General features: G+C 43.2%; 1 protein-coding gene across 1 annotated transcript in view; it reads right to left on the reverse strand.

Annotated features, from left to right (window-relative positions):
• The window catches only part of lrp6 (low density lipoprotein receptor-related protein 6), a 159,480-nt gene that overhangs the window by 120,337 nt on the left and 11,889 nt on the right, over window positions 1–27,254 (reverse strand). The window contains exon 2 of the mRNA XM_084330957.1: window positions 13,555–13,954. Coding sequence (XP_084187083.1) covers window positions 13,555–13,954 — 400 coding nt within the window. The remainder of the gene's footprint in view (window positions 1–13,554; window positions 13,955–27,254) is intronic.

Below are 27,254 nucleotides of genomic sequence, written 5' to 3' on the forward strand. Positions count from 1 at the left end.
CCGACTCCACCATAACATAGCGACAAATTATGGAGAGGGTGTGAGGGGATATACGACCGAGTGGTCAAACCGGCGGCCCCTATTGGTTGAAAGTTTGTGTCATAAATCAAATCGGTGTGGCTTTATTGGTGGATGGTTTCCTACAAGGGTGGGACCGACGGGAACACCATGGAGGTATATAAATAGCGAAGAGACTTAGGGCTTGGGATGTGCGCAGCAGCGCCTTATAGCTAGGAGAGTGTGGGAATTGGCTGCGTGAGACGTCTTGGAATTACACAACAATGAAATGCAGCTAGCGATAAGGTTGGAATCTTCCGGCTGGAGATAAAAGCTCAGTTTCAACGGACCACAGACAGACGGACGCACAGCAGACGAGACACACACAGCAAGACAGACACACGGCAGACAGACACAGGAGACAAGACACACACAGCTCCAACTCTACAGAATGCCACACACAAATAGAATGTAGCGATAAGAAGCCACAATGCTTGGTGCAAGATTTGATTAGGGCCCGAGATTTGCTCCCATCTGGCATTTGCAGCTGCTACTATATGAAGTGGAATAGTGAAAGCAGAGGAAACTCAATTTAAAACCACAAACACACTCTTTCCAAAGGAAGCCCATTTTAATCAACTCCAATAGTTGACAGTCTACAGTGGACCAGACGTCTATTGGTCGTTGTGTTTCTGATCTGACGTTAGGCCAACCCAGCCTGTGGAGCCCCATTTTGATTCAAAATGTATTGTCATCATGTAGCACAAGTACAGTATGGCAAAAAGAGGTTTGGCATCCAACCAGAGGGCAAATGTGACAGTAAAGTGTAATAGCAATATACAATGTACAGGAGATGAAACTGGGTATAAAATATATAAATTAGTACTACAGAGTGTACTGCTAATCAGATGTATGTACAGACTAAGAGTTGTAGTACACGGATACAGGAGGTATAAAGACAGTATGGTAGTAGTCATACTGGCCAGCAGCGTAACTAGGAAGAGTAGGATATGTACAGATATAGTAAAGGACTACTGTATGTGCAGGTAAGTACAGACTGGTGTGGATAAATATATATGGTATATATACAGCATTATTGTACATGTTATTATACAGAGCTATGGGTTATATGTAGGTGTACAAGTAACTAAGTATATAGAGGGGTTATATGCAGGTATATTCAGACAAATATGAACAGTATATGCAGTAAATATAAATATGTAGTATATACAGCACTACATGCCATCACACAGACTATATGGGTAGACTAGTATTAGGTGGGTAGTTAAGATTATTGGGCCTCATTCAACAATACTCTTATTATTTTTCTTATCCACCCGATAAACCCGATAACGTTATTAATAGCTCCGATAATATAATATATTTTTTGGTAAAAAAATGCGGTGTGGGTGAATTGGGATGAAGGGCGTTTGTTTTTACTATCGGCTCCTCCCGTTTTGCCAGTACTGTGGTACGACTGATAGCGTGTGGTTTAGGAAGCGGGCGTTTTGCACAAATCCAGCGCTCCCTTTCTTGGCTGTGACGTAGCCGCGTAAATTTCTGAAGCAGCGCGGACGTAAACAACAAAGATGGCGTCGGTACTCAGAATAGTTTGAGGAAAAAGGTTTGCTTGCTATTTGTAACAAATGCAATGCAGAAGTTCCACGAGGAGGGAAAAGGGCAACAACTAACGGCGCTGCCTGGCTGGTTGCTGGCTAACTAACATAGCTACTCATCCCGGGAGCTAACGGCGCTGCCTGGCTGGTTGCTGGCTAACTAATGTAGCTACTCGTCTCGGGAGCTAACGCCTCTGTCTGGCTGGTTGCTGGCTAACTAATGTAGCTACTCGTCTCGGGAGCTAACGCCTCTGTCTGGCTGGTTGCTGGATAACTAATGTAGCTACTCGTCTCGGGAGCTAACGCCTCTGTCTGGCTGGTTGCTGGCTAACTAATGTAGCTACTCGTCTCGGGAGCTAACGCCTCTGTCTGGCTGGTTGCTGGCTAACTAATGTAGCTACTCATCTCGGGAGCTAACGTCTCTGTCGGCTGGTTGCTGGCTAACTAACGTAGCTACTCGTCTCTGGAGCAAACTGCGCTGCCTGGCTGGTATGTATGATTATTATTGTATTGTGATATGTTTTGTTTCATGTTGAAAAAAGAATTTTTGATAAAAAATATATATATATTTATAAAAAAAAATATATATATATATATCGGTTATCGGTATCGGTTATCGGCTTGAGGAGCATAAAGTTATCGGTATCGGTGTCAAAAAATCAATATCGTGCATCCCTAATTGTACCCATTCTGCAATCTGTTAATAAAGTTTTCAATCAATCAATCAAGTTAACTTTGAACCTCGGTTGTCAAGCCGCGTCAATGTTGTGTATGCATCCGAGTGTTCACTGTGCCTTTAAGACGGCACGGTGGCCTTACGACAGTGCTGACGTACCGTCAAGTGTTGTGGTAACGTTAGTTGGGTTGGTGTGCTGTTGTGCACTGGTTCGTGACTGCGATGTGCAAGCCAGGGGCTTTTGAGCATGAAATAAAATGTCTAACCTTACGTCGTAGTCCGGTGCGTTTTTGGAAACATTATAGTCATAACAGATACACCTAGCTAACATGGGGCTGGCTGCTTTGAGCACACGCGCACACGGGGGTAACGTTAGCTAGCAAGCAGCTCTATAGCTAAAACGCTAACTAGAAGCTAACTACTGTACAGTTCCAATAGACTAACATACACCTCTGTGATTTAAATGTGTCCTTGCCTTAGACTCGAGGGTTGTACTCTAGGGTTGGATGCAGTTCCCCGTTAGTCAGTCTGTCTGTTTTCCATCTGCTGCTGTGTTTAACGTTATCTGTTTGCGAGTGCTTCCTTGACTGATGGTTAGTACCGCGGGACTTTTATTCAACATTCTATATTTCCGCGGGTTGGCCAGTACTGCGGGAACTTTTATTAAACATTATATATGTCCGCGGGTTGGCCAGTACTGCAGGAACTTTTATTAAACATTATATATGTCCGCGGGTTGGCCAGTACGGCGGGAACTTTTATTAAACATTATATATGTCCGCGGGTTGGCCAGTACTGCGGGAACTTTTATTAAACATTATATATGTCCACGGGTCTTGTGCAGTGCTCTCGTGGCACTGTCAACTCGCCAGACTGGCGAGTGGTCTTCATGAATCACTCGCCAAACGTAAAAAATACTCGCATTTGGCGAGTAAAGTGGCCTAATTTCCTCCCCCGAGTACTGCATATCTGTATGTCATACTCATGTCATAAATGTCATGATATATATCTGTATCTGTATGCTGTGTATGTCATAAATGTCATTATGAATTGAAAATGGGGGACCCTGATGTAAACAAGACTAAAGGCTTTCTCTGGTCTGCATCCCCTGAACAATTGTGTGTATTGAGCTGTACTGTACCCATTCTGCAATCTGTTAATAAAATCTTCAATCAATCAATGGCCTGGGCGGCCAGAGCATAACTGCTCTAACAGCAATATATAATCAATTTCAGACAGAACGCACGCAATAAGTTATAATAATAATAATTATTATTGAAAAGTTCTGTATTTTTAAAGTCGTATTTGGGGGCAATTAACCAATGGCATGCTTTTTTATTTTATTTTTATTTTGGGTAAGAATTTCTTATTTCGGTAAGAGTGCTCTCGACCACTCTTATAATTTGTTCTTGCCTGAGAAAAAAGCAACAATAAGAAAACTTTGCTGAATCCCAGGTAAGAACAAAGTAAGAGGAAATGCTAGTTAAGAACGAAATCTGTTCTTATATCGCTTCATGCATGAGGCCCATTGATTACTATAATCTTACTGTTCAGTTCACCTCAGAGTTTGTTGAAATGGAATCGAGTCGGAAGGTAGTCCACTGTGTAGCTCGTCAGAAAAAGATACATTACAATATATTCCTGTCGCAACACCAAGAGTGGAAACGGATACAAAAATCATAGCGAATGAGAAAACAGCTTCACAATCACGATTCTTAATTTTGGAAAGCTACTTCTGAATTAGATACTGTAGCCTTGAGCAGTAGCACAGACCATATTACAGCTAGATCCCGAGTCTGGAAGGTTTTACCCTCCCGACTCCTGTGTTCCAAGGATCCCAAAAGGGCCATGCTACTAGTCTCTCCAAGGTGGAGCAGCCATAAACCTCCAAGGTTGGAGCATAAACCTCCAAGGTGAAGCATAAACCTCCAAAGTAGAGTATAAACCTCCTAGGTGGAGCATAAACCTCCAAGGTGGAGTATAACCGAGTATAAACCTCTTCAGTTTGGTGGGACAATGTAACAGGCTCTGCCACTCACTCATTCTTGTATGCTCAAGTCATTTTTTCATTATCTGTGATTATTCACATGCTTTGAACCGCATGCAACACGATAGCTTAATTGTTTTCCTGTGGCTGCTGGGCCATACAACACCAGCATTAATAACAACTAGGAATGTTGTTTAGCATCTCTTCCTATTACCCACATATTTGGCAGGCGGTTTGAGCAGATTCATGGCTACCACAGGATTTCTATGCATCCGAGAATGTACCTCAAACAATTTGAAAACCTACAAAAACAGGGTTTTCTGCAGGTTGCAAGTTAGATGTAAGAAAACCACACATAGCGACACTGAATTGGCGGCTGCACTTGTGCACAAATTCAAACACTGATTGCATTGGCAACCTCTCTGCTCAGATAAGCTCCATTGTGTCTACTTTATTTCCTGTTGGTACATGGCACCATCATGCTGCCCAGTGTATTGCCACCCTAAATCTATATAACGGAACGAAAACCAAATGCGTCCACATTTTTATAGGATTCTATCACATTTTCATAACAATAGCACCCTGCACCGTTTTTATTGAGGTTTCTTACAAATTAACGATGCTCTATGTTGTCCTTTATATGCCGATTATCATTAGAATCTTAAATTGTACCATATGTCCCCCTTTAGACAACATATGTAACGCTACCAGCGCACTTTTGGTAAGATAATTAGTTGACCATTCGCGGTCGCTATACCGAGGTTGCAGTATTAGTTTACCGCTGTTCAGATCACGTCGAAGAATATAGACACATCCCAGTGACCTGCGACCTGTGCTAACGCTCTTGGGAAATGCAGTGTTGTGGTTTTCAACATTTTCACCTTTTAATTTTAAACCAATGCTGCCATCTACTGACAACATAAAGTGTTGTCTAATCATCACCTTGAGAGCCACTTCCGTATACTAGCGTCGCCCCAAACCCATTCCTTTTTACTGGGAGTGGGGCGTGGCCGCATTTGGTCCCAGACAATAAGAGTGACTGCAATTGGTCACCGTGACGTTAGAGCAACGTTTCATGAAAAAGTTACAGCAAATGGCAATTTGCAATGTAATGAATAGGGCTGTCACTTAAAAAAAAGAAATCGAATTCGATATTTGTTGCAGAATTGTAGACGAGTTCGAATTCGAATTTCAGCATCAAAAAGTTATAAAAAATTTAAAAAATAAAAGAATAACCATGAGTCATGACCAGTAATTATTTGGACAGACTCACCCGCCTGCTGTCGTCGTTGATGAAAAACAATCCGCCGGAGCATCACATTCTGTCGAGCAGAGAAATGTCCAGACTCCAGACAGCAGCGTGATACAATCCCCATAATTATGTGCATTTCCGAGAGTCCGAAAAATCCGTTGTCCCTCTTATTAGCAGGGCTCTCTTCCTCACGTCGTTAGCATCCATAATCCTCGTTGCCAATATTGTGTATAATAACTTCACAAGATAAGACGCTCAAACACTCACGCAAACTGCTGGCAACCATGGCAGCATGTCGCAAAACCCACCATGTTTTATGTAAATTCGAAAATTGAATTCGATATTCGAATATAATGAGACAGCCCTAGTCATGAATATTTGCCTTTTTAAAAAGGTGCCGTGGTATAATTTGCCACGTGTTCTAGAGGCCTGCTGCTGTGACAAATCGGCTATGAAATGGTCCGTCTCAACAATAGGAAAACTTGCCAAACCGCGGGTTAAGAAGAGGCATTACAGCCTGTTGCCAACAAAGCAAAAATAACACAGTGCCTCCATGACCAAAACACCGGTATTGTCCATTAAAGGGTTACAATGGCTACCAATGTGTCATGTAGGGGACTATTGTATGTCATCAGTGGTCGGCAGAGCCCCCTGGACAGGTTCTTCTGGGAGGGCCTGGAGGTGGAGGCGGGGGGGGGGGCAGTAATGGCCAACCTCAGGCCAGTGTCTGGTTACCTGGCCAGCCATTGTGCAGCGTCCACGCTCATGTTTCGCCACCCGGGTCACCTGGTCGGGGCCTCTCATCCCACAGCCTGTTGGCCGGAACACAAGACACACCCCCCCCCCCTTGTTCTTAAGCGCTCCGCGGGGAGCCATCAAAGCGGTGCGCGGCCTGGCGATCGCTGATAAATCAGGGCTATTGAACAGCTGTCGTCGTCCCGCGATGCGGGGTGACCGATGGATAGGCCTCGCATCGCAGCCGGGACCGCATACCGACTTCGTGGCGACATGTCATGCTACATGTTCTGAAATGCTACACCATAAACAAATCCACCCCCCCCCCCCCCTGCCTAATTATAGGGCATTTGATGTTTAAAATGGCACCAACGGATGAATTAACACCACAACAACCTGCTCGCTCCGTGGGTCAAATTATTGAACTGTGGCCACTGGCACCATTCCACCGGAGTTCCTGTTATTCCGTGATGGCAAACATCTGAGGACGGCGTGCGCACGTTCCCCTCTCATGACGACCCCACCTTGCGCAGGGTGTGTGTGTGTGTTGGGGGGATGGGGGGGGGGTTGTCCTTTCCTTTCCACATATCAGGTTTCATGTCAGATGTCTGTGCGGTCAGGGATTGCCCTCGCTTGTTCACCTGTTTTAGAGGAGGTTAAGACTCCTGGCAACCCCCCCTCCTACTGAAAGCCTATGACATCAAACAGGACACATCTCAACCGCTGAATATTACAGCAGGCAAGGCTAGTAGTCGTCCTGAACGAGTGAGCTTCACTACAGATGGCCCAGGTGAGCTTCACTACAGACTAGGTATGTTCGATATTATCGGCATTAAAATGTAATATCGGAAATTATCTGTATCAGTAAAAAAATAAAAAGTTATTTCATTTATTTAACCTTTATTTACCCAGGCAAGCAAGTAAGAACAAATTCTTATTTTATTTATTGTCAAAAGTATGCATAATGTTGTGTTAATTCCATGACAAGAGATATGTAATGTTAATTACCTGAAATTATTCAGTTTTTTGGGGGGGGGGAACCCCGCATAGGTATCGTTTGATATCGGTATCGGAAATTAAGAGTTGGACAATATCGGATAAAAAAAAAAAAAAAAAAAACAATATCGAACATCCCTACCACAGGGACGCATGTCTACAATCAAGCCCCCCCCCCACAGCATGCGTCACAACGAGGGGGGGAAGCTCCAGTCCCAGCTCGACTCGCAGGCAGAGCGAGAGACAGACGGAGAGGGCAGGATGAGACGCTGCAGTGGCAGTGAATGGCTTTTGTTGTACGAGTCCCAGATTTCGATCTACGGCAACAAAAGAAAATATTCCAAACTCGGAGAGAGGGGCTGAGGGAGGGGGAAAAGAAATCCCTGTTCTCTGGCCTGTTGAAGGCAACACAGTCCTCCCCCTCCTGGAGTCATCCTCTTCTGTAACTCCTCCTCCTCCTCACGGCCACCTGGTGAGATTCTGGGACTCTCGCATCCCGGTAGGGATGCACCGATATGAAAATTGGCCGCCGATACCGATACCGATTGTTCAACTAACACTATCGGCCGATACCGATACCGATATTTGTATATAAGTATTTGTAAAAAAAAAAAATCTTCTTTTTTTTCTTTTTTTTTTTAATGAAACTACTGTATATTTGTATGTGTATGTTTGTATTTGTAGGCCTCTTTACTTACTTAAAAAAAGGAAACATCAAGAAATATGTTTATGGTATCACTATCTCTCTCCCAGTATCGTCCTGCGGCCTGCAGAGGGATACTATTTTCTCAACCAGAGCTTTCAACCAATGCAATGGAACCATTCTTGCGGCCTGCAGCGGGATACTATTCTCTCAACCAGAGCTTTCAACCAATGCAATGGAACCATTTTGATTGACAGTCGATTCGGCCAATTACGCCACACCGCTAGCACCCACCTCCTGCTGTCCTTACCACCAATCGGCAAGCGTTTATGCATTTTTCTACTTCCGGGCATGCCGCCATTGCTCTGTTTGCGAGAGCAGAACACATTTAACGTAGCTACGTTAGCTGCCCGGCCCGCCGACCGGCGCTCCACGCATGACCAAATGAGACATAATGATTTTACTGCAACAAATGTTATAATAAAACAAAGCCTTTCTATACATTTGTCTGGTTGAAAACTTTATTAACAGATTGCAGAATGTGTAGTTGGGTACGGAATGAGCAACGGAATGGAACCGAGCTATGAACGGACTAATGGAGTAATGCCTTGTTTACTGCTATCTTCGGGTAAATAATATGCTTGTTATTGAACGTGTAACACTTCATTTTAACAGCAGATACTTTCTTAAGTGCCATCTTCCCGAGAGAGGGTGTTGACGGGGAGTTGTGTTATTAATAGCATTGAACAGCTAACCGAAAGCTAGCGTTAACTATTGTTAAAGGTTTAGCCATAACGTTACCTTGGCTAAAGTTGGGACTATTCATAATGCAGCAATAATGGCTGCAGACCTGCAAGCAAAGTACAGCAAGTTGACAAAGGAGTATTCCAACTAGAGATGTTCCGATACCATTTTTCCCTTTCCGATCCGATTCCGATACCTAAGCTTTGGGTATCGGCCGATACCGATATTTATCCGATACCAGTGCATTAAAAAAAAATTATATAAATTATACTTTTTTTTTTTTTTTTTAGATACTGTTATACTGTTTTTTAGTAATAACTAGAACGTATGGTATTTATTCAACAACAGGTGATTGTATAGATTTGTATTAGTATCATTAATCAATGAGTATGGGCTGCAGCACTGCAGATATACCCTACTCCAATGATCCACACGGACATTAAACGGTGTTGCACTCGCTACTCAGTGGCTCTGCAGATATACCCTATTCAGTCTGTAAACTAGTGGCAGATAGAACGTTCATGTTGTGGTTTTTGATGCAAAATAAATATTCAACATTCTCTTTTGAAACTCCGCCTCAGACTCTTATCCTTTGGCACTTGCTGTACTTTGCTTGCAGGTCTGCAGCCATTATTGCTGGATTATGTGAATAGCACCAACTTTAGACACGGTAACGTTATCAAGCTAAGCTAACTGACCTAGCTCGCCTTCCCGCATCGACATTAAGATAACGTTAGTAATAGTCAGCTAACGCTAGTCCGTAGCTACTTAACTTAAATACAATTCACCGTGGGTGCATTATTGTTGATAGACGGTCACGCACAGTGTTAGGTCCTGGAGAAAGGACAGGCGATCATCTGATTTGATGTAACGTTAAAAGCGGATGTTGTTCCAACTAGCTATCTTTCCAGCTAATGCTATCATAACACCAGCCAAACACATCCCGATTCCCGTCTGTCGCACTGTCGGGGACAATGGAATTTAAGAAAGTGTATCTGCTGTTAAAATGACACAGCATCACACTTTAAAACATGTTCATTTTATAATCCTCACTCTCCGCAGGACTCGGCAGGAGATAAATTACATCATGGGATCGGAGGCTAGAATTTACGTGTACTCGCCGATACCGATACTAGCATTTTAGGCAGTATCGGCGGCATTTCCGATACTAGTATCGGTATCGGAACAACTCTAATTCCAACGCAAATCATATTTTCACCAGTAAGTTAGTCTTGCATCTCCCGGTAGCTAATGAACGGACTCGGAGTAATGCCTTGCTGCTATGGGTAATAATAATATGCTGATGTTATTGTCCGTGTAACACTAACTATCAGGGTTAGAAATTAACATTTTTTTTCAATGGCTTTTTTTGCCCCCCTTAATTGCTTTTCGGGGGCTTTTTTTTGTATTTCGGGGGCACAACATTTTTATAATGAAAATTAACATAAAGATTATAAAACATTCTTGACACTTTTTTTTACAGTCTTCGTCCCTATGTTTGATAACGTAATGTTAATGTCTCCATATATAGGGCTCTACGCTAACCTTTTTCCCAAGGAGCACATGTGCTCCTAAATAAAATGTTAATAAATAAAATCTAAATACAAATTTAGGAGCACACAGAAATTTAGGAGCACAGTGACAATTGTTCAAGTAACACACACACACGCACACGATGTGTGACATCATGGCTTGGTTTCATGTTTTGAGGTACCTTCAATTATCTGTAAATAATACATACATACTCTATCTAAATAGATTAAATATTATTGTCCCTGAGTGAGGGCAAGTTGTGTTGTTGTCTTGATATAATAACCGGTTGCCTCTGGATCAATGAATGTCTAATATTGAATAATATTATTAGATATTTTATTTTTAACATCCCTAATTCCAACAGTCAAGAGGCTTGTTTCAAATTGATGAAAAACCCCACACGCAACGTTTGTGAGTATAGGCTCTGGCCAGATCGATCAATGAAATACGTTGCGCGCTCAGCGCTGTGGAATGAAGGAAATGCGCATCGGGATCGGATTTGGATGTTATTCTTTTGGAGTTGTGTTACAAATGGAATGGTCTTTCCCCGCCGAACACAAGTTACTTAACGTTACACAGGTCGCGCTATGCAGATGCTTAGCTTGCTAACGTTAAGATAGCAGTATAATGCTTGATGAAAGCAGAGCGCATCCTCTCAAGTCCCTGTAACACGCAGCGGGCCCCGCCTCCCTCCTCCTTGGAACAAACATTCCACCCAAAAACTGAATTTCAGTCCAGTTTCAATCTGAACTATTAACAGCGGAGCTGTTTTGTAATCTTCACAATCACTCGTCTGTCTCGCACACTGCAAGTAAATGATTTTTCCGGTTTGCACACACACATATTATTAGGGGCAATACGAGGGAAATGCTCGCACTGTAGAGCATATATATAATTATATATATAATTAGTAAACTGTCGGGGGCTTTTTTTGCCCCCCTTAACTGAGTTTCGAGGGCATTTGGTCAATTTTCGAGGGCATTTTGCCCCAAGCCCCCGTTAATTTCGAACCCTGCTAACTATATAACGCTAATGCCACAAAACGAATGCCTTGTTAATCATAAATAGTTACTTTGATGCAGTAGCACTAGCTTGTGTGTGTGTGTGTGGGGGACGGCGGGCGTTGTGCAGGTGGGTCGCGAGTGAACTTTTTTTTTTTTGCCTTTTGACGCTACACAAATTGATGGGTATTTATCGGCGACTGGCTGCTATCGGCACATTTGAGCTTATCGGCCGATAGGCCGATAGCAGTCAACAAGGCACTTATCGGCCGATACCGATACCCGACCGATATATCGGTGCACCCCTACATCCCGGTAACTCTTCTTAAACAGGCAGAGAACCTTAACGATCTCTCAGAATAATAAGCCTAAAGAATAATGGGTTCACGTTAAAAGGAGCTGGACGGTCGGCTATTAGTGAAGAAAACAAACCGCTTGTTTTGCCCCCCAGTTCTGTGAAGTACTGTGAACCGAGGGCGGGGCTACAGTGGCTCAGAAGGTAGAGCGGTCGTCTGGTAATCAGAAGGTTACCGGTTCGATTCCGCCTCCTCCCGGCAGCGTGTGGAAGTGTCCTTGAGCAAGACACTTGACCCCTAACTGCTCCCAATGACCCAACCTTGCATAGTCACCTCCGCCGTCAGTGTGGGAATGTGTGAGTGAATGGGTGAATGTGAGGCATAAGTTGTAAAGCGATTTGGATTATTTGTCTTTTTTTACATGTTGGGTTGTCTTCTTCTTATTCCATCTTATCCTTCTTATTATGCCTTCAAGTTCAAAACTGTTAGGACAATGTTGCAGACTGAGCCCTCGACATGCAGTGATGACCGTCATTCATACCGCATTTATCAATTGAGGCACCTCTCATATTTAGGGGCTAGAAAAGAGCATACAGCTAATGGATACAATATTAACAACTTGTTAATTCAGAGAGCATACAGCTAATTGATAGTTTGGATACAGTATTAACGTGTTAATTCATAGAGCATACAGCTAATGGATACAGTATTAACAACTTGTTAATTCATAGAGCATACAGCTAATGGATACAGTATTAACAACTTGTTAATTCATAGAGCATACAGCGAATGGATACAGTATTAACAACTTGTTAATTCATAGAGCATACAGCTAATGGATACAGTATTAACAACTTGTTAATTCATAGAACATACAGCTAATGGATACAGTATTAAAAACTTGTTAATTCATAGAGCATACAGATAATGGATATAGTATTAACAACTTCATTCATAGCGTATTATCAATTGATCAATTGTGATAATGTATATGAATGCGTTTTGTCTATTTTATACTTTATGTCTACACTTTATGCATTGCTTTTATTTAGTCAATTATCTTTTCATTTTGTGCCCGTCTATATTTATGCCAATTCTATGCTCATGTTATGCCTACGTCTATTTTACGTCTATATTACTGCTGTGAAGCACTTTGGGCTGCAATTCTTGTATGAAAGGTGCTATTCAAATAAACGTTATTATTAACATTATTATTCACAAAAAAGGCCAGGCAGACGATACAAGCTAGTTCTACAAAAGAATCTCAAGCAGGTCTGTTTGGGTGTGTAATGTACTTGTGCAATAGAGTACTGTGGGATAGTCTCTAGATCCTAGTCTAGGCCTATGTTAAGTAAATTTGAACTTTTTGAGTGTTGTGAATCAATCACCTCCAAAAAACAGACCTATTGAGTTTCTTCTCCCACACAGTGTCACTGTCACCAATCCAATAACGCAGACAACAGTGAGATGTTGATGATGTTGAAAAAACTCTTGACCATCAGTGACAAGAGTTATATAACCCAAGCAGAACGCAACTCAGACGCCACACACACAGTACACACAACAGAAAAAGCAGAATCCTCAGCGACGGCGTGAGACATAACCTCGTCTCCCAGTTGCACATTGTCAGAAGTGAATGGGGTGAGGTAATTAGAGTGGCATGCTGCTGCTGCTGCGTCCTGAGAGCCGTGGAGGCAGTGACCTGGGTTTGTTTACCCTCTCTCTCTCTCTCCCTCTCTGGCTGCGGCAGATGCCTCTCTATCTGGAGCTGATATAAGACATTCCTCAGCTGCCGGGACTAAGAGCCCTCGTCCTCAGGAATAGCAGACAAAAAAAACAACACTGCCGCTCTTGTTCACTTTGCTGGGGAATTCAGTGAACACACACCGGCCTGCTCTGGGACAGGCTCTCGAGCTCTCAGGGATCCTTGCAACCCAATCCAGGCCGGGGTAGTGCCGCAAACAAAGGTGAGCCTTACAAAAGCCATGAGACACACACACACACACACACACATATACCCCTCCTTCCCTCCTGCTCATGCTTTTCGGTGGGGCCTAACAAAGCCAGATACTACTCACCCTCTTCCTGGATCCAAGGCTATCGCCCTCGGCTGATCCAGTTCCTGCCAAAACAAAACCTTCCGCAAAGACCCGTCCAGCTCTGCCACCTCGATCCTGTTGGTTTCAGAGTCCGTCCAGTAAAGCTTACTGCCCAGCCAGTCGCAGGCCAGTCCGTCCGGGGAAGCCAGCCCCGAGATCACCACGGTCTGGACCCCGCTGGCCCCCGACTGGTTGTAGACCGTGCGCTTGATGGCCTCCTCGCTCACGTCGCTCCAGTAGATCAGCCCCTTGGAGTAGACGTAGTCCACAGCCGCCGCGTCCTCCAGCCCCCCCACCACCACCGTGGCGTTGGCCTTGCCATGAGCCGCGTCCACGAGCCGCAGGTCCCGCCGGTTTGCGTACAGCAGGAGCGGCACTCCTGGTGGAGAAGGAGAGATGAATATAAGTCGTGGTTATATGGCTTTAATGCGGTGTCTGCCGTGAAGAGGTTTATCTCAGCCTGGCCCGCCGTGAGATTAGATAAGATAAGAGCCATAAATACATGACATTAACAGCGCTTCTTGCTAGGGATGCCCCGATCGATCGGCCGATAATCAGTATAAATATGAGATTGGGGAATTCCGATAAATGCTTCCTACTCGCCGATGGCGAAAACCGATCGATGACGCGCGCGAAAAACATAAAAACATAACAGAAACACAACTCTCAGCGGAGTTGGAATGAGAGCATGAGAGCGAGTGTGTGAGAGAAAGAGCGTACATGTGTGCGAGTGTGAGAGAGAGCGCACGTGTGTGTGTGCGAGCGAGTATTGAGAGTAAGTTACTTACTAACTAAGTGTAGTAGACTCGATATATAAACATTATGCGCTATACTGCCGGTCGCTGAGAGACAACCAAGCATGCCGTGAAGACCCGCCCTACTCTGCCTCTGATTCGCAGACTGTGTGTGGGGAATGTGATTGGACCAAAGCAGAGTCACACAGATTGCATTGCAGACAAGAGACACTGTGGCATTAGAGAGAGCGGAGAATTTCGACTTGTTGTGTGTTGGCGCTGTCTCGCAGATAATACATATGAAAATGGTTCAAATTCATTGAATTCAGCTCAATTAGATTTTTCAAACTGCACATAGTAGGGCTGGACGATATGGTCTAAAATGTATATCACGGTATAATTTGAAGGATAGACGGTAACGGTATATATCACGGTATATTCATTTATCTTAAAATGTCTATATAAATGCTTCTGAAGGGGTAACACACTGGTATGGCAGCTTACTGTACTTGTGTATTACTAGGACATATTTCACATAGTACAGAATTTAAGAACATTTATTGTGCAAAACTGCAATAGAAAAATGCAAAACCTTTTCTCAAGTGTCTGCTGGCAGGTAACGCATATCTTGGATCGTGTTTTGACCATGTCTTTAACACTTTGCCGCCCGACCACGTATAAATACGGGTTTCAAATCCATGCGTTGTAGACAGAATCACGTATAAAGCTGTGGCAAGTTGTTATTGCCTTTATTCCATTTTAATAACCGGGTCAAGGTCGCGGATCGGCACTGCATATATTCCCTAGTCTGTGAAATTGAGAACGTGCAATACCGGCCAGATCCTCTTAGGGGCGCCATCGCTCCACTGCAGTATGCCCTGTGGGCGAATGTAAAACTTTTTTTCCCCTTTCAATGGAGTATTTTAGTACCCGGATCCTGGATCTGCAGCATGTACCGTGGATTACGCTTCGAATCGCAGATATCACCATGGAATAAGGGGATTTATCATCAGCCAATGGACATATCGATCTACCAGATGCCTATCGATAACGGGGAAATGCTCGGGGGTATCCCACCGGCTTATGGTACGATCTTTTTCACATAAATTACAGCCGGATCAGAGATTGCTATGATACGCAACCAGCCGATCGGCATATGTGGCTAGTTACACGGACACCGTTATTGGTAATCAATAATACTAAACGACGTCCCCCGCCCCCCCCCTTTGATGCATACATGCTTTGGGACAGCACCGATGATATGCAGTTTGAGTTATTTCTTTAGCATATGTAAAACGGAAATGCCGTTGAATATAACGTTAGCAGCTATTAGCCCTAGGGATGCACCGAAATTTCGGCTACCGAAAGTTTTCGGCCGAAAATGGCCTTTCGGCCGAAAGAGTTTTTTCACCGAAAATATATCACCGAAACAGAAACTACCTGTAACCTAACGCGTGTTGTTGTGATGATGTCATCAAAACGCGGATTCAGTCATCACTCATTACATGCGTGCTGTGAGCTCTTCAGTCCTGCTCCTCTTGGGACTCTGGAGTTGCGCTGTTTCTATGTAAACTCTGCGCGCAACGAGTCCAATAAATGCGTCTTTAACATGCTTTATCCTTATTTACTATATGCCCGTCGCGGTTAATCACTGAGTGATCTAATATGCATATTATTCAGAGCGAGAGGGATTGTGTTTCTCACATTGACGCTGTCTGTCGCGCGTCTACTGTGCCAAAGTCGAAGAGAGCGTTCATCTGGAGACTAGAAAGGTGCGCTCAGTAGAGCACAGATCTCTCTCTCTCTCTCTGATTGATTGATTGAAAACTTGATTAACAGAATGGGTACAATACAGTACAGCTCAATACACACAATTGTTAAGGGGATGCAGACCAGAGAAAGACTTTCCTCTTGTTTACATCAGGGTCCCCCATTTTCAATTAATCAGGACATATATGACATAGGGCTGAGCGATATGGCCTCTAAATGATATCACGATATTTTTTGGCCATATCGCGATACACGCCAATATGATGATTATAATAAGTCCCTGCAACATATGTTTGCATTATTAAACCATGAAGATGCTTTAAAAAATAATTTAATGAAAATGTACTAAGAGTAGTCTACTGACACACTAATAAAAAAAATTATTTACATCTAAGACAATTTATATAAAAACTCTTGGGTGCCTAAGACTTTTACACAGTACTGTGTTTTCTATCCACTTTAGCCAAACACACACACATATATATATATATGTATGTATATAATATATATATATATATACACAACCTACTGTGAGAAAATAATAATCACACACAAAGGTATAATGGCTTATAGCAGATTTAATGATTTTAGAATATTTCAGATAATGAAATTAAATGTTTATATCATCAACTATCCAGTTAGTATTTATACTGTCTGTAACGTTTGGCTACTTTAAATCATTGAATGTAGCGAGAGAGAGAGAGAGCGAGAGCGAGAGCGAGAGAGAGAGAGAGAATGAACAAGAGAGCCAGCCCCCCCCCCCCCCCCTCGGGTTTTGTTCTAGGTTCGCGTTTTGATCGTCTAAAGCTGCCGTAGGTGATGACGTCACACTCGAATGTAAACAGGAAGAGATGGAGATGGAGACACACGGAGATGGAAATTGAATGATATACAGAAACGATTAACCAATGTCAAGCGTTGTCAATATAACCCACCCCCTTTCCTCACGAATGGAACTAGTCTTGTGGAGTCCGCTTTGACCGTTTCCCAGGGTTAGCAGCTATCGCTAGTTAGCTTAGCATAATCCTAATGGATACCTTGGTTAGCAGCTACCGTTAGCTCATTGCTCGTGTCAATTAAATTACATGTTATTAAAGGTCCGCGCTGGTCTGTCTAATGAAATTACAACCGCAACATTATATCGCACTGTACAGCCCTGACTACACTAACGTTAGGCTATAGCTCCGCCGTCCCTGCTACACTCGGGACCAATACACTAACGTTAGCCTATAGCTCCGCCGTCCCTTCTCGAGGAAAGCACTGAGAGTGTCTCTCGGCCGCGGCCATATAAACTAAATACTCGATGTTCGCGATATAGTACAGTACTACATCTCGGGTAGAACAATCCGCGATACATCGAGTATACTCGATATATCGCCCACCCCTAATATGACATACAGATAGACAGTACTGCTACATCTATACATTTATGGCATACCAGATTTGCAAATACAGTACTGTTTGTGATACAAAAAGACTCATAATAGTGATTATTTATTATTTAAGTTAAGTTTTGCCATAATCATATATTTTTCCATAATCAGGTAGCTGAACAACATTGGTAAAAAAAAATCTATTCTATGAATAATTTTCGGCCTTTCGGCATTCGGTTTTCGGCCAACTGTTTCCTATTTTCGGTATCGGTTTCGGCCAAGAATTTCCCATTCGGTGCATCCCTAATTAGCCCTATAACTAGCCTTCCAGAAAATATACGAGACAAAACCCGCTATAATGCTCATATTCACGGCGCTATAAAATGACAACCTATTGATGCATTCTTTTTTCTTTAAAGGTCAACCACCACGTTGTATTTTTGTTCAATAAACAATGTGGACTAGGCCAACAGTGGCTTTCATGAAGAAGGGAAAAAAAAGTATTGAAATTGACCCAGTTTTAGCGTTTTTATCAAACATTTTGTCTGCCCAACACAATCACCACGCACGTGCATATTTTAATCAATGGTTCATAACGTGCGTGTGTAATCGAAATGATCGTCACAACAGGTACAGGGCACCAGGGGGCGCTGAGAGTCACACAGCTAGTGGCAGGCAGAGAGCCTTGCTACCATAGATATATTATGCTTGCTACTACTACTAGCCGAATGAAAATGTATCTGTTTCACCTCACTATTGCTCCGTGATTATAGCCATCCATCCATCTCTAAAGCTAACCACTATTTGTAAAAGCCACAACCACGTTACCATATTTGTAATAATGTAAATCATTGTGTCGTTGTACACATATTGTGTTTATAACGTTAGTAGATAACATAGCTTAGCTTGGTAGCTATTGTGCTAACAACATATCCCGACATCCGGCTCGCTGGCCGGCATGAACGGCCGACCCAAAATGGTTCTCTCCTCTCTGTACACCCCATCCCCACGGGTGCCCTGCCGGGGGGCCCATGGACGCGACGGCGGCGGCAGCCGTAGGATGCTCGAGCCCGTAAAGGCTAGTGTTACACGATAGCTATGAGCTAACTAGCGCTGCGGGCTCCGGCGCCCTGCGGCCGACGCTGTTGTCGAGTCCACAAGCTCCTCCGCGGGGACGGGGGCACACAAAGAGGAGAGAACCACCCGCAGGGACGTCAGTGAGTGTAGTAGTCCCGACTGTAGCAGGGACGGCGGAGATATAGGCTAACTGTGATGCACCGAGTGAGCCACCATTGATCTAGTACTATGACCCGGACGGACATAAGGCATACGTTTCCTGAAGTGACGTCACGGCCGTGCTAGGTGCTAGCATCTGATAAGCTTTTAGATTCGGCTCATTAATATGCACCTGTTGTCCTGTTGTGACGTCGGCGTTTGATAAGCTTTTTTGATTCGCGCGTGCATGTTATTCGTGCGTGGACCTTTTTAACTCTTTCAGAGTGGCATTTCCGGTGTCAAATGGAAAAAAATAAATAATGAAATTATATACCAATGATGTAAACTACCCATAATTGATCAGTAGGGTTTAACCTGGAGGTTGGGCTTTAAGCCATTTTGAAGGGACGGTTTATGAACTCAATTGACTAGGGATGCCCCGATCAAGTTTTTTGCCACCGATACCGATCACCAATCGTCTTGAGCCATATCGGCCGATACCGATCCGATATCGATCGTTTATTAATTTTTTTTTTTATTATTTTATATAATTTCTTTAATTTTTTTATAAACTATATATATTATATAATCATACTTGTAGTTGTATTATCTGCGAGACATCGCCACCATACAACAAGTCAAAATGCTCGCTATCTGCAAACAGCTCCACTGTCTGCGTGTACTTGAGTAGCCTCCAGCTACGGCCAGGATTCTCCGGAGCTGCAGCTGGACCCTATTGATCACATTCAACATGCCCTCAGCTCGAATACGCATCGAATCAGTGTTATAAGACATTGATATCAGGAGCTATCTGTAGCTACTGCTAGCCGGCTAGATAACGTTAAGACAACGCCTCAGTGAATTATTTAGTTCAATGGGACATTTCGTTTTGAACAGTGAACTAACTTGCGCTAACGTGAGCTAGCTGAGGTATCATACACGTCTCTACTAGACTTGCTGGAGCGTTTGTTGATGTCAGGAGCTATCGGTAGCTGGCCGGCTAGATACCGTTCGGTTAGACAATGCCTCATCATGTATTAAACTAAAAGTGAATAGTTGACTGGGTCATTTTGTAACGGTAGCTAAGCTAACGTTAGCTCAGGGAGACGCCGTCCTCCCGTGTCCCGTCCTACTAGACTAGACCCGTGTTTACATGCGTGCGGGAGGGGCTGGAGGGATGAGCAGACGCCGTACCACCCGGTGTCTGAGACAGAACTCAGCGACAGCGAGTGAGATCGGGTTTGACGATCGGCGAAAATAAAGCATTATCACCGATCACCGATCGCATATTTATACTGATTATCGGCCGATAACGATCGGTGGCCGATCGATCGGGGCATCCCTAGTTACAAAATGACCCAGTCAACTATTCACTTTTAGTTTAATACATGATGAGGCATTGTCTAACCCTAACGGTATCTAGCCGGCTAGCTACTGATAGCTCCTGATATCAACAAATGCTCCAGCAAGTCTAGTAGTGCATGATGGCTCACGTTAGCTTACGTTAGCTTACGTTAGCTCCAGGGAACAAAATAAGTACCAGCCAACCGCCAATGGCTGGTAAAAAATCTGCCTGGCTGGTAGTTTTTAAAATCTACCAGCCAAATGGCTGGTAAGTCAAAAAGTTAAGTTTGTTCCCTGAGAGCAGAGCTACACAGCAGTGCGCCTATTTTGCGAGCCGAAATAAGTATGTGGTTTTTTCTTCTTCTCACAACGGGTCAAATGCATCTAACATGCATTGCATCGTCGCCATTCCTTTATGCCCACATCGCCCGAAATGAACGTTATGTTAGCGTAAGCTAACAAGCTAATCCTGATCAGCGGCAGAGCCATAGAGAACAGCAGACAGTGTGGACTGGGGAAAGGGAAATGGGGGGGGGGGGCACTCTCCCTTTCTCTGTGTGTGTGTGCGTGCGTTTGGAAAGACGATGAAGTCACTAGTCAGGACTCAGGAGAGGAGTATATTGTAGTAAACTGAGGATTACTGAGGATGCACAGATAATGTTGATATTCAAATATAAAAAGGTTTCGAGGAGTGGAAGTTTGAAGACAGACTAGACTACAATATGATGCGGGCCTGCGGGGGTGGTGAGTTGAAACAGTGTGTGTGTGTCCGACCCCACTTCTATGTTTCAATAAATTATTTGCATTTAAAACTATTAACGCTGACTCATTTCTTCAGTCCACTCAAAATTATGCTAATATTCCTTATGTTGTTTATGATATTAATTGAAAATAGCATATGAAAGTATTATATAGTAATAATAACACATGGCGATATACTAAAAAGCTATTTTTAATTTTTGGCTGGTAAAAAAATCTGCCTGGCTGGTAGTTTTTAAAATCTACCAGCCAAATGGCTGGTAAGTCAAAAAGTAAATTTTGTTCCCTGGGCTCACTGTTCAAAACAAAACGTCCCATTAAACTAAATAGTTCACTGAGAGGTTGTCTTAACGTTATATAGCCGGCTAGCAGTAGCTACAGATAGCTCCTGATATCAATGTCTTATAACACTGATTCGATGCGTATTCGAGCTGAGGGCATGTTGAATGTGATCAATAGGGTCCAGCTGCAGCTCCGGAGAATCCTGGCCTAACTGGAGGCTACTCGAGTACACACAGACAGTGGAGATGTTTGCAGACAGCGAGCATAAAAGTTCCCGCAGTACTGGCCAACCCGCGGACATATATAATGTTTAATAAAAGTTCCCGCAGTACTGGCCAACCCGCGGAAATATAGAATGTTGAATAAAAGTCCCGCAGTACTGGCCATCAGTCAAGGAAGCACTCGCAAACAGATAACGTTAAACACAGCAGAAGATGGTGTCCAATTATCTAGCAGTCTCAGTCAATGAGTCAACTAGATGTCCCCCTTGGAAGGGTGTGGGCGAAATTACTTTACTTAAACCATTGAAACAATTCGGACTTTATAAGAATGTTCGTTTATTAGGACTTTGATGTCCAGCATCCAATTCATCCTTGTTATAATAATCACCAGGTGGTCAATTAAACAAGTGGTTAGCTTGTAGCTGATAGTTAGTAGCAGCTTACATCCAAGCATTAGTGGATAATGTTAGTAGAGCAGGGCTGTACGCTAAGCTTTTTCACTAGGGGCACACTTGCCCCTAAATGAGAAATTTAGGGGCAAAAAATATTTTTAGGGGCAAATTTTTAAATAACAATTTTACCATTATTTATATCGATTGTTTTTTATTTAAAAAAAAAATATTTTATATAATTTTTTTTTAATAAAATATATATATTATATAATCATACTTGTAGTTGTATTATCTGCGAGACATCGCCACCACGCAACAAGTCAAAATGCTCGCTATATGCAACCAGCTCCACTGTCTGTGTGTACTCGAGTAGCCTCCAGCTACGGCCAGGATTCTCCGGAGCTGCAGCTGGACCCTATACTGTAGCCTCCAGCTACGGCCAGGATTCTCCGGCGCTGCAGCTGGACCCTATTGACTATATTCAGCGTGCCCTCAGCTCGAATACGCATCGACTCAGTGTTATAAGACATTGATATCAGGAGCTATCTGAACTATTTAGTTTAATGGGACGTTTCGTTTTGAACAGTTAGGGTTGGGTACCGTTCACATTTGAACCAGTACCTGGGGATCGATAATGGTATACGACGACAGGGCTTGAGACTAACACTGTCTTCCGTCGTCCCGGGGGAAATAAAATATGTATTTGGGATGAAGAAAAATCCTCCACGGGGCCGGGACACAGTCGGGACGAAGAGGATTTATTTTCCCCCACTTGGAAAATGTCAACTGCGCCGACTGTCAGTGCGCATATCACTGTCAAACGGTGCGTGTCTTCCGAGTGCTCGCTTTAGTTGACAGTGGCACGAGACCACTGCACGAGACCCGCGGAAATATCAGAATGTTTAATAGAATGTTTAATAAAAGTTCTCGTGGTTCCGGCCATCCTCTAGCCATCCTCTCAGTCAAGGGAGCACTCTCAAACATGCTGCACTATTTGAAGTGTATAACGTTAAACAGAGCAGAAGAAGATGGAATAACAGACACAGACTGACCAACAGGGAACTGCATCCAACCCTAGTACAAAGGCAGGTCTGCGGTGGTGGCTACTGCCACTGCTGGCTCAATGTTCTCGACGGTCACATTTTCATTCGACGGCTCACTAGGAGGTGGAACGCGTCGAAAATATGAAGCAATACTAACTTTACTTTTCTTCATAGGCATAGCTAAATCAGACAGTCAGCCAGTCTATCAGAGTGCTCAATCGATTTTCCCCACTCTCATACCTGAGTGCTCAGCTCGCGTGAGTGGCGTCATCACACGGCTTGGATAATTTAGGAGTGAAATGCGAATGCAAGGCTTGAAATCCCTACTCGCAAGCCCGCCCCCAAATATTATTTACCAATCGCAACGGCCAATTAAAGGGGCAATTTGCGACGAGCTCGTCGCACTGTACAGCCCTGTAGAGGTCGATATGGTATTGGTAATGTTCAACCAAGTCGATGATAGTTTGTTGATAGTTAGGTTGCAATTTAGCAACCGGTACTTGATAGTGTAGCCAGACGTTTTAGCCAGGTAACAGTGTAGCCAGACATTAGTTGGTCTGCATGTAGTTGGTCTATAGTCAGCATGTACATTCAGTCAGCGTTTAGTCAGTCAGCATACAATCAGACGTTAGTCAGATTATTTACCTATACAAAGGAAAGGAAATAAACAGCATTAATTAATAACTAGATATATGAATTAAAGAGAAATGTGGATATTAACGGCGCATCCAATTAGGGGTGGACGGTATAAACGGTATACGGTATAAACGGTATTAATTTGCTCTACGGTATGGATTTTGACTATACCGTGTAACCGGTAGAGCAGCTCTAAAATAGCAATGACGTCATGTAACCACAGCGCGACTATTTCAATCGCATTTGCCCCTAAAAATAGATAGAATTAGTCATAGATAATAGATATGTGCAAACTGGAAAAAGTTATTTAGGAGGCTTCGCGCAGTGGGCGTGTCAACACGCAATTGTCATTTCATAATAAACACATATCACCGCGGCGCACAGCAAGTTTCAATTTCAGTTCCTGGCATTTTTAACCAGTGGAGAAAGGTAAGATATTTCCCTATCGTTTTTCTTATATGAATTATTCTACGTTAATAAAACATACCTGGTGATCAACTACAGTTTGCTGTAAACATTACGATATGTGTGTAGTGTTATGATAACGACGGCTGCAGCGGGAGGACGGCTGCAGCAGTGGATCTGCAAATAGCATGCAGCTGCAGAGCCGCAGAGCCAGGGGCTCTTTCAGGTCTGGTCACAGGCCCGTCAAACAGCGCCCCCCCACCCAACGGCTGAATTGCCAATGGCTGAATTGGAGTATTGCACTGTGCAATGCACCCCACCAACCCCTACTGAAACATGAGACCCACCAACCCCTACTGAAACATGATGAGAACCACCAACCCCTACTGAAACATGATGAGAACCACCAACCCCTACTGAAACATGACATGAAGTGCAGAATTTGTGGCTCATATTTCTATAGAAACTAAAATAGGCCAACTCCCCAGAACGGCTATAATAACTAGACCCGACCAGCGTGAGCTTCACCACCGAATACAATAATATATTAATATTTTAAATCACGATTAGTACTTAAATACGGGAAATCCCCAGAGCTCCTCCAGATGGTGGAAATATGGGCAGTCAAAATACAAATACTGAGATCGATCATGTTTTGCGATGAACTTGTGATTTCCAGATGCTCAGGGACCGAAACTAGAGAGCGCCACCCGCCATTGGCGCTCAGTTTTTACGTTTGGCGCCTCCCACTGAGAGGTCTGACCGCCGTGTGGCGGGCAATCAAATAGTCATGTGAAAACCGAAAATCATGATCCAATTCTTTAGCGGAGTTCTCACTCGCTGTCTCAGCACAGACATGCAGCGCACCGCGCACTGCTGCTGCTCCTACCCTTCCCCACCTGTTTCTGTATGCCTGCATGTAAACAGAGGCTATTGCCTCACCGTGACGTTAGTCTAGTCAGTGTGGGACCTTCGTGAGATAACGTTAGCTACCGTTACAAAATGACCCAGTCAACTATTCACTTAGTTTAATACACGAGGCATTGTGTAACGTTATCCAGACGGCTAGCTACGGATAGCTCCCGACATCAACAAATCCTCCAGCAATAGTCCAGTGCATAATACCTCCGTTGGCTAGGTCAGGGGTTCCCAAACTTTTCAGGCCGGGGCCCAGAAAATAAGGCGTCAGAGAGCCGCGGCCCAATGCACATCGTCTGGCTTTTTTTTTTTTTTTTTTTGCCAGGCGACCGATTTTTTAAGCCAAATATCACTTCAATCCTATTAACACTTTGGTTGCCTAAGGTTAAATTAATGATATACCATAGATTGCCAGCGCTATTTGTCTATGGAGAAAGTCCCCTTCTTTGCAGGGCTATAACTTTTTAAATTCTATTGCTACATTGCCATTATTAGGGCCCATTCAAAGTCCTATATGTATTGTTCATTGTGTAGCAACGTTAAACTTTTTCATTCACATATTCATAGTAAAGTATGGTCTAATGTATAAGTATGTTTTCATCTCTTTCTGCAGCTTTCTCCAGAACGTGATATATAGCCCCAAATGCATTATATTGATGATGAAATACAGTTTGATGGCAATCAGCGCGATATAAAAAATTCCAACTAGACGTACTTCTAGAAGTTACTACACGTCATCTGATGTTGACCGGATGGGCGAGGGGGCGTTTATAATTCCGTGGGCAGCGTTATACCAATCATCTAATGTGGGTCAAATGTTGATAATATCAGTTATTATCGAAGACGGTAACGTTACACGCTGAAACTCACCCCAGTCTCCGCGCGCCGTTGGGCGATCATCGTCGAGTAGAAATGTTATCATTATGGGATATATTATTACCCGGTCCATCTCCAGCTTGTATAATGGTATATACGTCCAAATCATGTTGTTTATCGAGTTATTGGCAATCGATCGCTATGTAGAGTGACGAGCTAGAGTCACGGGACATGTACCGAGTGGCCGGAAGCAATACGGACGTCTAGCAAAACCTCTAATGCGCTTCCTGTTAAGCGCGTGCGCCGATCGGCCACCAGATGGCGCTCCTGAACCGCCAGAGAGCTCAGTGGGTCCTGCTGGTGGATCTCAGGCCAGCGGAGGGACATTATGAATCCGATCGCAGATTTTTGAAATATTGATATAAAGACGACGTACAGCGTCCCCCGGCAACTTTAGCATGGCCAGCAAAGACGTCTAAAGACGGCTCCCGGCAGTCAAAGTGTTAAGTTAGTTCAAGTTAGTTATTCATTTATATGTGCTATTTATGAGAGGGCTAACTTGTTGCAAAATAATAATGATAATAATAATAGCCTCATTAAAATACTATTGTTGCTTCGGTTGTTTTCAGCGTTTTATGTGCATAATCTGTTATTTAGTTTGAAATGTTCGTTGAAATAAGTAGATTTTTCGTTTTTGTTTATTTATTAAGTTAATATAAAACCATATAGTCACATTTTAGAATACAATAGAATAGAATTTTAGAATACAACTAGAAACACTGTCCTGGCCTGCTTCTAAGTTCAGTGGCCTGACAAAAAAAATTTAAATAAAAAAAAAAAAAAAAAAATCGTTTATTTTTTTTTATTTTTAAATTAAATCATCTCGCGGCCCATCCGTGGCTGCTCACGGCCCACCTTTGGGTCGCGACCCCGACTTTGGGAACCACTGGGCTAGGTAGCTCACTAGTCACTACGAAATGTCCCAGTAAACTAAATAGTTCACTGAGGTGTTGTCCCAACGCCATCCAGCAGTAGCTACAGATAGCTCCTGACATCAATGTCCTACAACAACATGCGTCAGGGTTAGAAATTAACATTTTTTTTCAAGGGCTTTTTTTGCCCCCCTTAATTGCTTTTCGGGGGCTTTTTTTGTATTTCGGGGGCACAACATTTTTATAATGAAAATTAACATAAAGATTATAAAACATTGTTGACACTTTTTTTTACAGTCTTCGTCCCTATGTTTGATAACGTAATGTTAATGTCTCCATATATAGGGCTCTACGCTAACCTTTTTCCCAAGGAGCACATGTGCTCCTGAATAAAATGTTAATAAATAAAATCTAAATACAAATTTAGGAGCACACAGAAATTTAGGAGCACAGTGACAATTGTTCAAGTAACACACACACACACACACACACACACAATGTGTGACATCATGGCTTGGTTTCATGTTTTGAGGTACCTTCAATTATCTGTAAATAATACATACATACTCTATCTAAATAGATTACATATTATTGTCCCTGAGTGAGGGCAAGTTGTGTTGTTGTCTTGATATAATAACCGGTTGCCTCTGGATCAATGAATGTCTAATATTGAATAATATTATTAGATATTTTATTTTTAACATCCCTAATTCCAACAGTCAAGAGGCTTGTTTCAAATTGATGAAAAACCCCACACACGCAACGTTTGTGAGTATAGGCTCTGGCCAGGTCGATCAATGAAATACGTTGCGCGCTCAGCGCTGTGGAATGAAGGAAAT

This window comes from Notolepis coatsorum, assembly GCF_963971535.1.
Source record: "Notolepis coatsorum genome assembly, chromosome: 15".
Lineage (NCBI taxonomy): Eukaryota > Metazoa > Chordata > Actinopteri > Aulopiformes > Paralepididae > Notolepis > Notolepis coatsorum.